At 40.9% G+C, this 13533-nt stretch overlaps 1 protein-coding gene across 1 annotated transcript; it reads right to left on the reverse strand.

Annotated features, from left to right (window-relative positions):
• Positions 1-295: 295 nt before the first annotated feature.
• LOC104609334 (AP2-like ethylene-responsive transcription factor AIL1) lies at positions 296-5030 on the reverse strand. Its single transcript, XM_010275622.2, has 9 exons — positions 4445-5030; positions 3223-3862; positions 2998-3080; positions 2824-2832; positions 2547-2635; positions 2346-2419; positions 2164-2214; positions 1845-1921; positions 296-1142 (listed from the first exon to the last, which is right to left on the reverse strand). The coding sequence occupies exons 1-9, from the start codon at positions 4602-4604 to the stop codon at positions 532-534; spliced, it is 1794 nt and encodes a 597-aa protein (XP_010273924.1). The 5' UTR covers positions 4605-5030; the 3' UTR covers positions 296-531.
• Positions 5031-13533: the final 8503 nt, after the last annotated feature.

The raw sequence follows: 13533 nt of genomic DNA on the forward strand, positions 1-13533 counted from the left end.
CTAGACCAAATTCAGCCTTTTGAAAGAAGGACAAGGTCCAACTCAACCGTTGATTAGATGGAATAGTACCCTGGCCTTCTGGCCTTCACAGTTCAAATAGTGGAGATTACTCTTCTGTACAGCGTGGCAATTTTTGAAAGATGATGCTGGGGTTGGGGAGAGATTGTCCACCTGTCAAATTGATGTGTCAAAACGGAGGCAATAGACCTCGATGGAATTTGACACTTGACAGGCGGCCTACCAAATCGTTGCCCACAATAAAATTTAAAAACACATGATAAACATTATTGCATCCTTTCTTTAATTTGCTTTTTCATTTTTGATTTCCTGCTGTCAATGGCTAGTAATTGCAAAAAAGCGTTCAACTAGAGTTCATGTACACAGGGGAACATTGAAAATTTTTGTGTTAGTACCCAACCATGTCTTCCTAAAATCTTCAGAGCTCTTCTTTTTCTTCCTTTCGTTGTATGAATCATATCCCTATATAAGATGAAACCTTTTAGCTGATGATCTGGTTGTGCTTCAATCATTTTACTCGTTCCACAATGCGAACATTGGAAGCTGGTGAACCACAGGCAGACTCCCAGACCGCCCCGCCACCATCCAGTTGACGTTGTCGCTTCCACCATTGCTCGTACTGTGCTCGCCGCTATTGGTGGCGCCATTCTCGTACTTGGGTGTGTGCAGCGAGAAGAGTGTCTGTGAGAAATCTCCGCCGGCCACTGCGAAGTCGCTATGTGATGCAAGTGTATGTTTTGGGCTTTGTGGGTTAGAAGAATTCGGATTGCTCATAGATGGTATCAACGAGGCACTCTCGTTGGCGTTTAGATTCTGTTGATGTTGCTGTTCATCACCGTTGGTCCACACCATATCAGCCAATTCATCAGAGGGCCCACCATTTGTTATTGCAAGAGGGGGTTGAGGAGGAGCCGAGGATACAGACGAATTCTGATCATCAGGGATAATAGGAGCTGAATCTTTTGGGTTTGGGGAGCGCTTTGCGAGATCACTGGTGATGAGAGTGGTGCTGGAACAGATGCGCTTCACATCATACTTGCTAATGTCGAAGTTGGTTACTGCACTTGTCCCTCGGAACTTGATTGCTGCGATATCATACGCCTCAGCTGCTTCTTCTTGAGTGCCTGTAAAAATCATAATAGGATTATTGATGGTGACAAGTAAACATCAACCTAACCGCAAGAAACTCCGATTCATGTTAGTGCCTCTGATACTGTAGTCAGAAATGCAAATATGTTTAGTGCGCTTCAAATAAAAAGGAAATCAGAGAGGTCAAACTGACTAGCAATCCATCAATTTAAACATTTCCCCCAACAATTCAGTGCAGTAGAATGTCCAGACAGGCAACACTAAAGATGATGAGCAGCTCGTCGCTCGTTTCAGTAAAAACACGAGACAGATCAATATACAATTCATTTTCAGATGACAAGATTCCTCTGCCTACAAATAAATAAATAAATGGCAAAGGCCTCCTTTGAGAGGTCATAAGAATGAAGAGGGAAAAAGATGGTATCAAGAATGAAAAATAAAATTCAAGGTGAAACATAAAAAAGCTATACATACACTCACTATCTTGCTATAATAAGAATGACAAGTTTTCTTCCATGTAAGTTTAATCTAACCTATTAAAATTATACATAATATTTACAAACAAAAGCAACCATATTTTTCCATGTTATAATACAACATTCCAAATCTAATATATGTCTTTACTCGAAATACATGTACTTTTTAATTATGCAATAACGTTGTCAATTAATTCCCCATGAGTTAAATATCAAGGAAATAACATCAGAGAAATAAAAAAGGAGATAGCTGAGACTCACTGAATGTTCCAAGGTACAAGTCCTTATTCCCTGCAACCCTTCCTATCCGAGCTTGCCACCTTCCATGTTGATGATGCCTGTCAGGAGTATAGAAACCAGCTTGAGAGAAAAGAAGAAAATAAACACCCTCTATGGGTGGTTTAAACTCGTGTTTATAAATAAGTAAATAAATACACATTATTGATGTTGGGGTACACCAACAAGTTATGGGCATATATAATGTATGTGTACACATTGTCTGTATATTATTGTAGACGATAAAGAAAAGCTGCGAAGAAATAAATAATAGACTTTAGCAATAAAGTTTCTCTGCCACAACCTCGTTACTCCTCTGTATACAGAGGCCCCTCTTGAGAAACCACTGCTTTTCCTGAGAATACAAGAACAAATAATTCAAATAAATTATTTAGGCATTGTCCCGATTTTTTTTTTCTATACAAAGAAATGTAGGGATGAAATCTCGAGAATTTGAATTCCCTGTTGAGAGAGAGAGAGAGAGACCTCCTTAAGTGGGCGACAAATTCCTGCCTGGTCATGTTTTTCATCTCTTCAAGTTCCTTCTCGTAGGTACTCAGCTGAGTATTAAAATGAGGAATTAACAAAGTGGTATAAACCAGTCATGAACTCGGAGTTGTGACTTCATTTTTCAGAATGAAGAAAGAATATGAGGAAGAAAAATTAAAATGCAACAGAAGGCCTTACCGGAAAATTAATATGAGTTGTAGGACCCCAGTACTTCAAAGCAGCTAAATCATAAGCTCTAGCTGCCTTCTCTTCCTTGTCATACCCACCTAATATGAAAATAAAATTAAAAAAGAAAAAAAAACAAAAATCATTAAATATCCAATGCACACCGCCCAAGGTATTCCTTGTATTGGTGTAGAAAGATGCACACAAAAAAGAATTACATATGTAAAATAAAAAATGCAAGAAATAAAATGAAGGAAAGAATAAACAAGGAAATGGAAGCTCTTCTTACCGAGATAAACTGGTCGAGCGCATATGCGGAGACAAGAGAAAAAGACCGTCCCAGAAATCGAAAAAGAGCTGTTAGTGTATAGTCAAGTGTATTCTTTCAGGAAAACAAAGCTGCCTATTTATCAAAAGATAGCATAAAAGAAGAAAACACAGATAGATTCTAAGTTTCTCCCACCTTGTCTTCCTTTCCTTGTTTGTCCTTCCTTTCTGCAACTGTTATCCCACAAATGGGCTTCATATCTTCCAGTCCATCGATGCCTATTATTTCATAGAAACGAGAAAGTATGTATAATAATTTAGAGTTTAGAAATCTTGGCACTTCCTGAAGGATTCATATAAAGAAGAACAATTTGATCACAACAAAACTCATCGAGACCGAAACTGCAAGGATAAAACCCACCTCGTAACACCACGGTATTGAGATGTTCGTTGTCCAAATGTATCGATTGACTTACGCGGCACTGGCTCTCGGTTAACAGCTTTCCCAACCTGCCGTTTTCGGTTGTCAGACCCCGGTGACGACGCAAGTCCAGGGACTCCAGTCTGAGAGCCCGGGTTCATAGAGAGCGAGAGCGACTGGAAGTTACAGTTCGCTTCCGCAGAAGATTTCTCACCTGAAAACGGTGTCTGGCGCAACCACGACTTGAACCCAGAAATTGATGTTGCACTATCAAGAGGAACGTGGTACAGACTGTTACCGGGGTTAGGGTTGGGGTTAGTGGCTTGAAGATGTACAGTTGGGAGAATGGCATGTGGGTTCTCGTTATAATGGAAAGATTGGATTAACGAAGACTGGTCCGTAGGATTTTCTTCTCTTTCTCTCTCTCCGTTATTGTTGAATGTTGGAGGTACGTTCACGTTGATTCCACATCCACTATCGGGATTTTGACCTCTTTGGTGGAAAGATTGTTGCTGGCTTTGGTAGTATACATTGTTGTTATCCTGAGAAGAATTGGAGTAACCACCCAAGAAATCTTCGAGCTTGGGTCCTTCTCTCTCTGGATTAGTTGCCGTAGCCATGGTGCTCTCGTACCTCCAGTCTAGAATCAACCCATGGTAGAAGAGGTTAGATGGAAACATCTCATAGAAAATGGTGCATGAAAGCAGAAAAAGAACAGTAGATTCAAACATCTATAACACATGGGATAAAAGAGCTTGTTTGTATAGCTCGTTAAGAAACACAAGAAATAAAACATCTATAACACATCTATAAATGTGAAAACTTCTTCCGGACATCTTGGACTGTAAAACTGTCCCAGAGACATACAGCAATGTATTTAAATTCTCCGTGTCATCGAACAGTGGAGAATCGACTAGAGAGAGAGGGGGGGTGGGTTACAGACTTACAGTTTCATACCAGAGATAAAGTAATAAAAAATAAGGATAAGAAGAAAGGAAAATAATAATTGCATGAATAAATAAAATACTTATTCTGAAACTATAGATTTCCCACCACTGAAAACATCCCAGTAAAGAGAAATGGTGAGTTCCCACCACTGAAAACATCCCAGTGAAGAGAAATGGTGAGGACCGACGGAAAACCAAAAAAGCCCGAAAAGAAAGCTAGAAGGAAAAGAGAGAGAGAGATTAGAGAAGGAAGACTTCTAGTTCATCATGAGTACCTCCTCCATGAGACCGCCTGAAGGGATCCATAACACAAAGAGAGCCATCAGAACGCAAAGGCATGACCGACAGATGAGAGGAGAATCCTCCCTCTCCTTCTCCAAAGCCTTCATCGATGCTCAGGTGTGGCGTCAGAGAAAAACCCAACCAGTTACTCATATTCTACTCAAAATAAAAAAAGAAATCACAGAAACCCAAATATCTATCTCTCACGGGGTTTGGGATTTTAGCTCAAACTTCAAAGCTGAGTTCTCTTTCTTCAAGTAAGTTAAGAACAGAAACCGAAAAACTAAAAAAAGCCCAGATAACCCATCGTCGTCACCATAAAAACCTGAATATTTTAAGCCTGCAAGCGAGTATGTTGTAAAAATTGGATTCTCGTCTCGCTTTCTCAACCTTCTTGTAGCGGGGCCTAGGACTGCGTTCCTCCTCCCAATCTCATGTTTGTTTTCTTTTTCCTTTTTCTATTTTTTTTCCCCAACAGGGTAGCAAAAAGGAGTGACCGAGTGACGAAAATTCAACCGAGACCAAGCAACACAAAAATAAATAAGGGAGTAGGAGTGTAGGACCCTCCGCCCCTCAACTTCTTGTTTTGCCCTTGGCCGACCTATTTTATTGAGCAAATACGTATTAATGCACCTGGTTTCTGAAAATATTACGAAAATACCAACTTATATACCATAACAATGGTATAATGATGTGAGGTGGCTGTGACAACAGTAGATCGAGTGGTCAGTGGCAACTGGCAAGCAACTAGCCACCATGGCCACCCACCCAAGGACTAGGATTCACTAGGTCGCTCCCTCTCCGGCCACGGACCATCTGCGTGCTTCAAATCTGTTAACTGTTATATTTAACACTAACACAATAGTCATAGAGCTCATTTCATGGAGGTTACGTTAGCCGGGTCATCCGGATCCGAACAGTCCCAACGTGATTTGGATTTTTTTCAACTTGGGTTTAGTCGGGCTTTTTTTTTTTTTTACATTTGGCTATGTTTGGATTGACAGAAAATAAAAGAAAGAAACTTTGAAAGTTTAAAGGGGAAGTTCTGGAAACCAATCAATTCGATACTAAAATGCATGTACATTGGTTTTGGTTTTTTATTATTTGATCACTAAAAGCGAGCTAGGCCTAACCAAACCTAACTCGGTTCGGACCAAGAATTGGATGGAAGCCATGGATATTGACCATGGGCAATTGAGTATTAGGTCTATGCAAAACGGGCGGTTCGAGTGGAGAAGAATTCGGACTGTGCTGGCCGGGTCCCCATGTGTTAAATCTTTTTCCACCGTTTAATTCCTTAATCAGTCGTTCCAAAATGGCAAAATCCATAATGAAGTTACACTGGCACTGGGAGCGTAGAAAGAAACAAATTCTCTAGCGTATTGTGTGATGTAATGTGAAGAAAGGATTTTGTGTATCACGCAATACAAAATTGATCCCTGATCCCTACCGCTCCTCTCTCTTTCTATTGTAACGGACTTCTATAGACGATGTGAGTAGGTCTATGAAATATGGACACGTTTTATGGAGCGTACTTACCTCTCTTTGGTTTAGGACCATGGTAGCGGGCCTAGCGGCAGTGCTCTCCAGTTCCAGTCCATACTCCAGAGTCCAGAGTCCGGATCCCGGTCCAGACTCCAGCGCAGAATGAACACTATGAAGTATGAACCTCTCTCATCTCTCTCTCTATGATTCAATTCAATCATCTCATCTAATGCAACAGACAAATACACCTTTGTCCGTGTATACATAAATGAGATGGTCAGGATCATCCCGTCTCATTATTTGGGACCGGTTGGGCCCCATTCTCTGCATGCATGCCAAGTGTATTAGAAAGCTTTTTCATTTTATTTAATAGAAGATCGAAGTAAAAAGGGTGTAAAAATAAAGAAAATAGTATGTCAGACAGCCCCACAAAGGGGCGCCCCGCAACGTCCTATAACACATCCCAGCCGTATATTGAGAACATCTTTCGATGATATCTCATCATTTTTTATTTTTATCATGGGGAGATGTTTTCAATAGAGGGTTGAGATGTGTTGTGGGCCCTTTGTGAGGGGCTGATGTGAACTCATAAAATCTAATGAATTTTTTATCCCTCGATCTTTGCAACTCTGTTGGCAAAGTACGGTTCAGAAATATGGAATCTTCAGATTCCAAGGCACAGGGCCGACCTATGGCTATCGAGCTATGATCGTCCCCATGCGTCCATGAGAATATACACGAGAGATAGAGAGAGATACGACGCCTTCGGGTTTTTCGCAAAATTTTCTCCTGAAACTTTCTCTTTTTCTTTCTTTCTTTATTTTTTAATAATTATTTTTCCTTTTTATTTAAATCCTATTCCTGACTTCCTTCCATCAGCAGTTCAGCGGAACCAGCAGCTTTGGCCTTTGGGTTGGGAAAAAGGAGGGGAGAGATGGTCACAGTTCACAGACGACAGACAGACACGCACAGTTACAGAGATAAGAGAGAAGGAAAAAGAAAACTTGATTACTGGAACTGTGGAACAAATGTTTTTATACGTGGATACGGGCGATAGGTTTGGGAATTGAGCGGTTACGTTGAAATTCAACCAATCTACCCAGTCCAGAGTATTCAGACTCGATCCATTAATGGATGGATGCCTTTGCCTTGGGAACAAACCCCCCTCTATCCCAGTTATAGCGCAAGAGGTGTTTATCACCAGAGACAGAGACAGAGTTGTAATTATGCAAAATATGTCAGACGTAACCAAACGGGGAACAGTTCCTTACAGTTTACAAACAAACCCAGTCACAAAGCGATTGGAAATTGGACAAACTCACAAGTCATAACTCATAACCGGGCTAGCTTCTAGTCGGACAAACCGCTTTCTTCCGTCTTCCAACCTTCAGGCAACGATTTCCATCCTGTTTGCTGAGAATTCTCCTTCAAATTGCCTCTCCTTTTCCTCCTCCTCATCCGAAAAGAAAAGAATCGCAACTATATGGGCTGGTTAATCTCGCTCTACTTGTCATAAGTATGAGCTGTGTAGTTTATTTCAATCTTGGGTTATAATATAGAACATGACAATATACAATAAAAACTTTCAAAAGATAAAAAACTTCTTTCTTCGTACAGAGCCTTTTCATTCCATTTGAGTTGATTCTTAATAGTGTTTATCGTCCTCACCACACTCAGGGAGTCCATATAAATTAAACCCAAAACTCGATCTGTCAATCCCAAAAACATGAGCTCATCATATGGATGAGTGTGTCCACCATACAATGTGTACAGCCTGGCAGGATACTAGCTCCCACCGCTGCCTGCAACAAAGGAATTAGTTAGCCAAAATGTAGCAAAACCAACAGCTGCTTCATTTTGATTGACAAAAACAACCATCAATATATTATAAATTGTAAAGCAGTTGTTTTCGGTCATAGATGGGTTGCTTTTCATAAATCATGCTTGTTGCGTCAGTTTGACTCATTCTTGGAGTAATTGGATGCAAGTGTTGAAAAGTCTATTGCTCAACTCTTGTTGGATTTTGTTTAAATCATTGAAAGATGATGTAACCGTTTTTGGTCACGTACCATTTTTTGTGATGTATAAATTTTTTTGGCTAAGTACCTCGTGTTTGACTTGGTGGTGACGTGCCTCGGTGATGAGCTACTTGGTGGCGAACTCCCTGGGGGAGAACTACTTGGTGACGAACTGCCTGGTGATGCTCCCTGGTGGCGAACTGCCTGGTGGCGAACTGCCCGGTGGCGAACTGCCCGGTAGTGCTCCCTGGTGGCGAACTGCCCGGCAGTGCTCCTTGGTGGCGAACTGCCTGATGGCGAACTGCCTGGTGACGAACTGCCTGATGGCAAACTGCCTGATGGCGAACTGCCCGGCAGTGCTCCCTGGTGGCGAACTGCCTGATGGCGAACTGCCTGGTGGCGAACTGCCTGATGGCGAACTGCCTGATGGCGAACTGCCTGGTGACGAACTGCCTGATGGCGAACTGCCTGATGGCGAACTGCCTGGTGACGAACTGCCTGATGGCGAACTCGTCACTTGACTTGCTCCTAGGCGGTCTGCAACTCAGAGGATGGTGGAGCTCCCTGGTGCAGCGCAACCCGACTACCCTCCGCGTGAGGTGATTCTCTCTCCTTTGTAGACGGCGGGAGCTGAGGGACCTGCGGGAACTGAATCAGAGGACCCGGGGGTATTTTCCCGGCGGGGACTCTCCGATGCCTAAGTTAGCATTCTGATTACAGAGGGCTTGGAGAGAAAATGAGAGAGCTAGAGAGCGGGGGTTACCATACTTTTTTTTCCCCTTTGGCTTTGGGGGTCGGAGTCCTTATATAGTGGTGCCCTCGCGGGTTAGGTGGGTGGAAAGCCTTCAAATGGTAAGACGTCATATCCCGTCAGAACCGGGGTACGATGATGAACTCCTCGAGGTTGTCAGGCTGGCGATTGTGCCAGGCGGCCAGGTCGGCGCCTGGCCCAGGTTGTCAGGTCGGCGCCTGTCAGTCGGCGGGTCGGTGTCCGGGCCAGGTTGCCAGGCCGGCGCCTGTGTCTATCGGCGGGTCGGTGTCCGGGCCAGGTTGCCAGGTCGGCGCCTATGTCAGTCGGCGGGTAGGTGTCCGGGCCAGGTTGCCAGGCCGGCGCCTGTGTCCGGGTCAGGTTGTCAGGTCGGCGCCTGTGTCCGGGTCAGGTTGTCAGGTCGGCGCCTGTGTCCGGGCCAGATTGCCAGGTCGGCGCCTGTGTCCGGGCTAGGTTGCCAGGTCGGCGCCTGTGGCAAGCTGATCCGGCCAGGTCGCGCAGGTCGCGCATAGGCCGCGCCAGGCCGCGTGCAGGTCGCGCTAGGCCAGCCAGACCGGTGCCCGGGGGGGAGACCAACTTGGTAAATTGTTGCCTGGGTGCTTGCCTAGTTGTCACGAGGTGCCACATGTCGCAATTTCACTGGAGGGCCAAATCTGCCCTCATCAAAAGATAATAAGGTCCATTTGGTTTGTAGTTGGAAATTTTGAATCGAAATCAGAATGATCCACTTTTATAGTCTATTTGTTAATTCAAATAAGAATTAAAATAAAAATTGGAATCAATTATAATGGGATTTCATTCTCAAAAGAGAGGAGGAGAGAATGGCCAGAAATTGCCATTCCATTAAGAATAAAAACGATATTCAGGTTCCATCCAACCAAACAGTTGCATGGAATCGGAATAGGCTCCCTCACTCCAAATCCAGATCCCTATTCCCTCGAACCAAATGGAATCATAATTGTTGTGCTCCCTCGCATATAAGTTTAGCAAAGTCCATCCATTTTTCAGCATTTATCGTCTAGTAATCTTATCAATAGTAAGATTCTCTTGCCACCTGGTAAGGATTCCTTTGAAAGACTCCCATATAATTTCACAATATTTTGGCTTGTGAGTTCCATATATGATTCTCTTGTTCAATCACTCTCCATCATCAAATTATCTCTTGCCTCGTGTTTCTTTGAAATAGCCCATGTTGCTTTCTATAGGAAGACCTAGACAAAAGTTACCATAGCTCTCATATACTCCATTATTTGTATGCTTTGCTCTCTTCTTTCTCTTTCATTGTGTGTATGCGTATGGAGTGAGAGATTGGCTATGCCTCATTCAATAATTGATTGACTTTTATTTTTAACTTGAGCTCGTTGCATATATTTCTTTCCATGTGGAACTCTGGCGTGGAATATTAGCATCCATAGATCGTTAAAAGGCCCATATTTCCATTCTATCATACAATTTTCTATGGAAATGCTATTGATTGTCTCCTTAGGCTCAGTCTGGAAAGAGTAAAAATACAAATACGTACAGCGTAAATACATACAAAATATAAGGTTTTGCGTTCTACATATTTGTATTTGTACTCCTTCCAAACTCAGCCTTAAATTCTTAGTTTCTTATCACTTAAGTCTCAGTTTAAAATAGTATAAATACCAAGCAGGTTCAAAGTATCGATATTGGCCCGTATCGGTCGATACATATCATACCAGGAGAACCTCGATATGCCCTTACAGAGAGTGTATCGGAGTTCTAACCAGTTCAAGGGGTGGAGAAGCCTTAAACTGGCCCCCCTGAACCAGTTTTGAAAAAAAATATAAGAAAAAAAAAGTATCTTTACTACCCAATACGTCCCTACCGATGTATCGGGCATATTGATATTTAGAACCTTGATAAATACAAATATATATAATATAAATATATACAAAATAATATGAAATATAAGGTTTTACACTCATATATATTTATATTTATACTCCTTGTTTGAGAATAGTACAAATATAAATACGTAAAATATAAATATATAAAATAATCCAAAATACAAGTTTTGCACTCTATATTGTACTCCTTCTAAAATGAACCTAAATGTTTGGCTAAAGCCTGGGCAATAAGGCCTCATTTTAACTGATTCCACTCTTCCTTTTTTAAAGGTTAGGCTTCTTTCAGTTGCCGAATTGAGTATGGTTGAGCTAGAAAGTAGCTCGGACGCCGAGCTAGATTAACAACGAACTATGTAGTTTTCTTAGAAAACCTGCATGGAAACAATATTAGATTGCCTGAGTTGTTTTACTTGGGGTGGGCACTCCAATGCTTAAGTCAGCAAGTTTGGAAGTTTTATAGAGAATTAGAATGCTAGAAGATTAGAGTGTGCGAGAGCTGAATCGTGTGTACCTTCTCTCAGGAAAGTAATGCCTTTATATAGGTGTAAGGGCTCGGAGGTAGGGGTGTCAATGGTATTCGAAAATCCGATTTCGAATTCGATATTCGACATAATCGAATCGAATTCGGATAATTCGAATATCTAACCGGTCGAATTCGGATATGACCTGATTCGATTTGATAAATATCCGAATTCAACCGATTATTTAATTCTTATATATAATATAAAATATTTTATATAATTTATATATATAATAATTAAGTTATATAAATAATTTATATACTTTATATCAATAAAATATTTATTAATTATCTAAAATAATTAATTAATCGAATTCGAATCGAATCGAATATTCGAATACTTAATCGGATTCGAATTCAGATATTGTCTGATCTAATTCGAATTCGATCCATTTACACCCCTACTCGGAGGCCCATTGCAACGGGTCCAAATTCCCGAGGAGCCACTCCCGTTGAGTTCTGAGAGAATATCTCTATCAAGTATGTGATTTGCGCTGAGGGCTAAGGTCCGTTTGATCAACTCTTGTACAGATGATGCAGGTAGGCGGTCTTAACGGTTGAGTGCTGCTACCCCAGAGAATTTGGTCTCGATAACGGGTTTTGATCAACTCTTGTACAGATGATGCGGGTAGGCGGTCTTAACGGTTGAGTACTGCTACCCTAGAGAATTTGGTCTCGATAACGGGTTTAAGGTCGCAGGTCGCTTTTTGTACCTTGATTAGCTCGACAGGTTCTCGAAGGAAGTCGCTCCTCATACTAAGGTACTTTAGGCCAACAAAGTTGAGGTACTATAGGTCGGCCCTAGACGAGATACTACTAGCTGCTCTGTTGAGGTGATCTACTTTCTTAGTATCGAGATATCGTTCAACCATTTAGAAATGCCATATATGATAATATAATTCGGAGGACCAAATTATCCCTCATTATATATAATTCATCTAATATACTGACTTGGATTGAGTTATGTACATTTTGGATTAAAGTAATTCTCTTAGCTTGAGATAACATATTTGCTTACCAAAATTTCACCTTTCTATGAACTTTCTACACCACCTTAAAAGTTTGGATTCTTTTGTTGATACATGGGATATATGTAATTTGGACTCATTATCATAACATAACCATCTTAACTTACGTTTGAAATGAGGTGGAAGTAAAAACAAATGGTCAAAAAGGGTTCTTTATGATTAACTCCACTGTTCATATTTGAGATACAAGGCAAGGGAAAGGGATCGAAATATAAATAATTAGAGAGTTAGTCATTTTCATTATTGCAGGAAAAAAGGCAAAATCTATGAAGGGATGATATTAGTTATCCTCTAAGATCCTTCAGAAAGCAGAAAGTATTTTACCGCCTGGTTAGCTAAATAAAGCTAGAGCAGGTTAACCCATCCAATTTTTGGCTTTTGGAGCTTTTATTACAATCTTTCTGCCTAGCAGAATCAAGAATCATAGTCACAAGACCATGTTGAAACCATTCAATGTGTTGGCATGATGTAATTAGATCAATGTGAAGGTGTGGCCGGAGGGATGAATTGCCAACTCTTAATAGTTAGCTAGAATAACGGTGCTCGGTAAAGTTGTGGTGGTGAGTAGGGATGGATTCGAGCAGAATAAAGCTGAATATCTGGTTATTCGAATTCGGTTTGTCATAAAATTTTGATATTCGAGCTTGATTCGAGTTAGAGATTTTTGAGGTCAAATTTAGCTCAACTCAATTCAAACTTGATTATTAGCTAAATTTCCTATAAAAATAAAAATTGTACACATAAAAAAAATATTTTCATTTTACATAAAAATTAAGAATTACAAAAACTAGTTATTATTATACACATAAAAAAAATAAAAAAGTATTATATATAGCATTTTTATTATATATAATACTTTTATTTTTATTTATATATTTATATATATACTATTTTTTATATGTATAATAATTTTATATTTATTATATATGTAAGCTCGATTAAACTCGTAAGCCTCACAAGCCTAGTTTTATTGGACTCGAGCTCAACTCAAAACTTAGTTTAAATCGGACCAAATCGAGCTTTTCACCAGCCGAGCTCGAATAGCTCATGAAAAGCTTGATTATTGTCCATCCCTTATAGTGAGTGGGGGAAGTGAGACACAAGAGGGAGACATCATAGGTAAGTGAAGCAAGTTATGCCTGAAGACTGTTACTATGTTGGTGATTGCAACAACAATGGTGATCAATCCATGTTGGAACTATACATTAGGAACATCTCACCATGGAGAATAGGGGAGATGTTCCCAATGCATGGTTGCAAAAGGCTGTTGGGTCCTGATCCAAACTCTTATATTGTGTGCGTAATCACTTGGGGGTGTGCATAAAGAATTGGGATATGCTCCTCACACCAACCTTACAGTCACATCCCATTGTGTATTGGGAACATCTCTC

Source organism: Nelumbo nucifera, chromosome 6 (genome assembly GCF_055504915.1).
Source record: "Nelumbo nucifera cultivar China Antique chromosome 6, China Antique-T2T, whole genome shotgun sequence".
NCBI classification, from domain to species: domain Eukaryota; kingdom Viridiplantae; phylum Streptophyta; class Magnoliopsida; order Proteales; family Nelumbonaceae; genus Nelumbo; species Nelumbo nucifera.

Bases quoted from the DNA above. Each gene is read 5' to 3' on its own strand.
- LOC104609334 (XM_010275622.2), bottom strand. From the start codon at position 4,604: ATGAGTAACTGGTTGGGTTTTTCTCTGACGCCACACCTGAGCATCGAT. The intron at 3,081-3,222 runs GTGGGTTTTATC...ATGAAATAATAG, and splicing joins CAATACCGTGGTGTTACGAG to GCATCGATGGACTGGAAGAT. The intron at 2,420-2,546 runs GTAAGGCCTTCT...TTTAATACTCAG, and splicing joins CAACTCATATTAATTTTCCG to CTGAGTACCTACGAGAAGGA.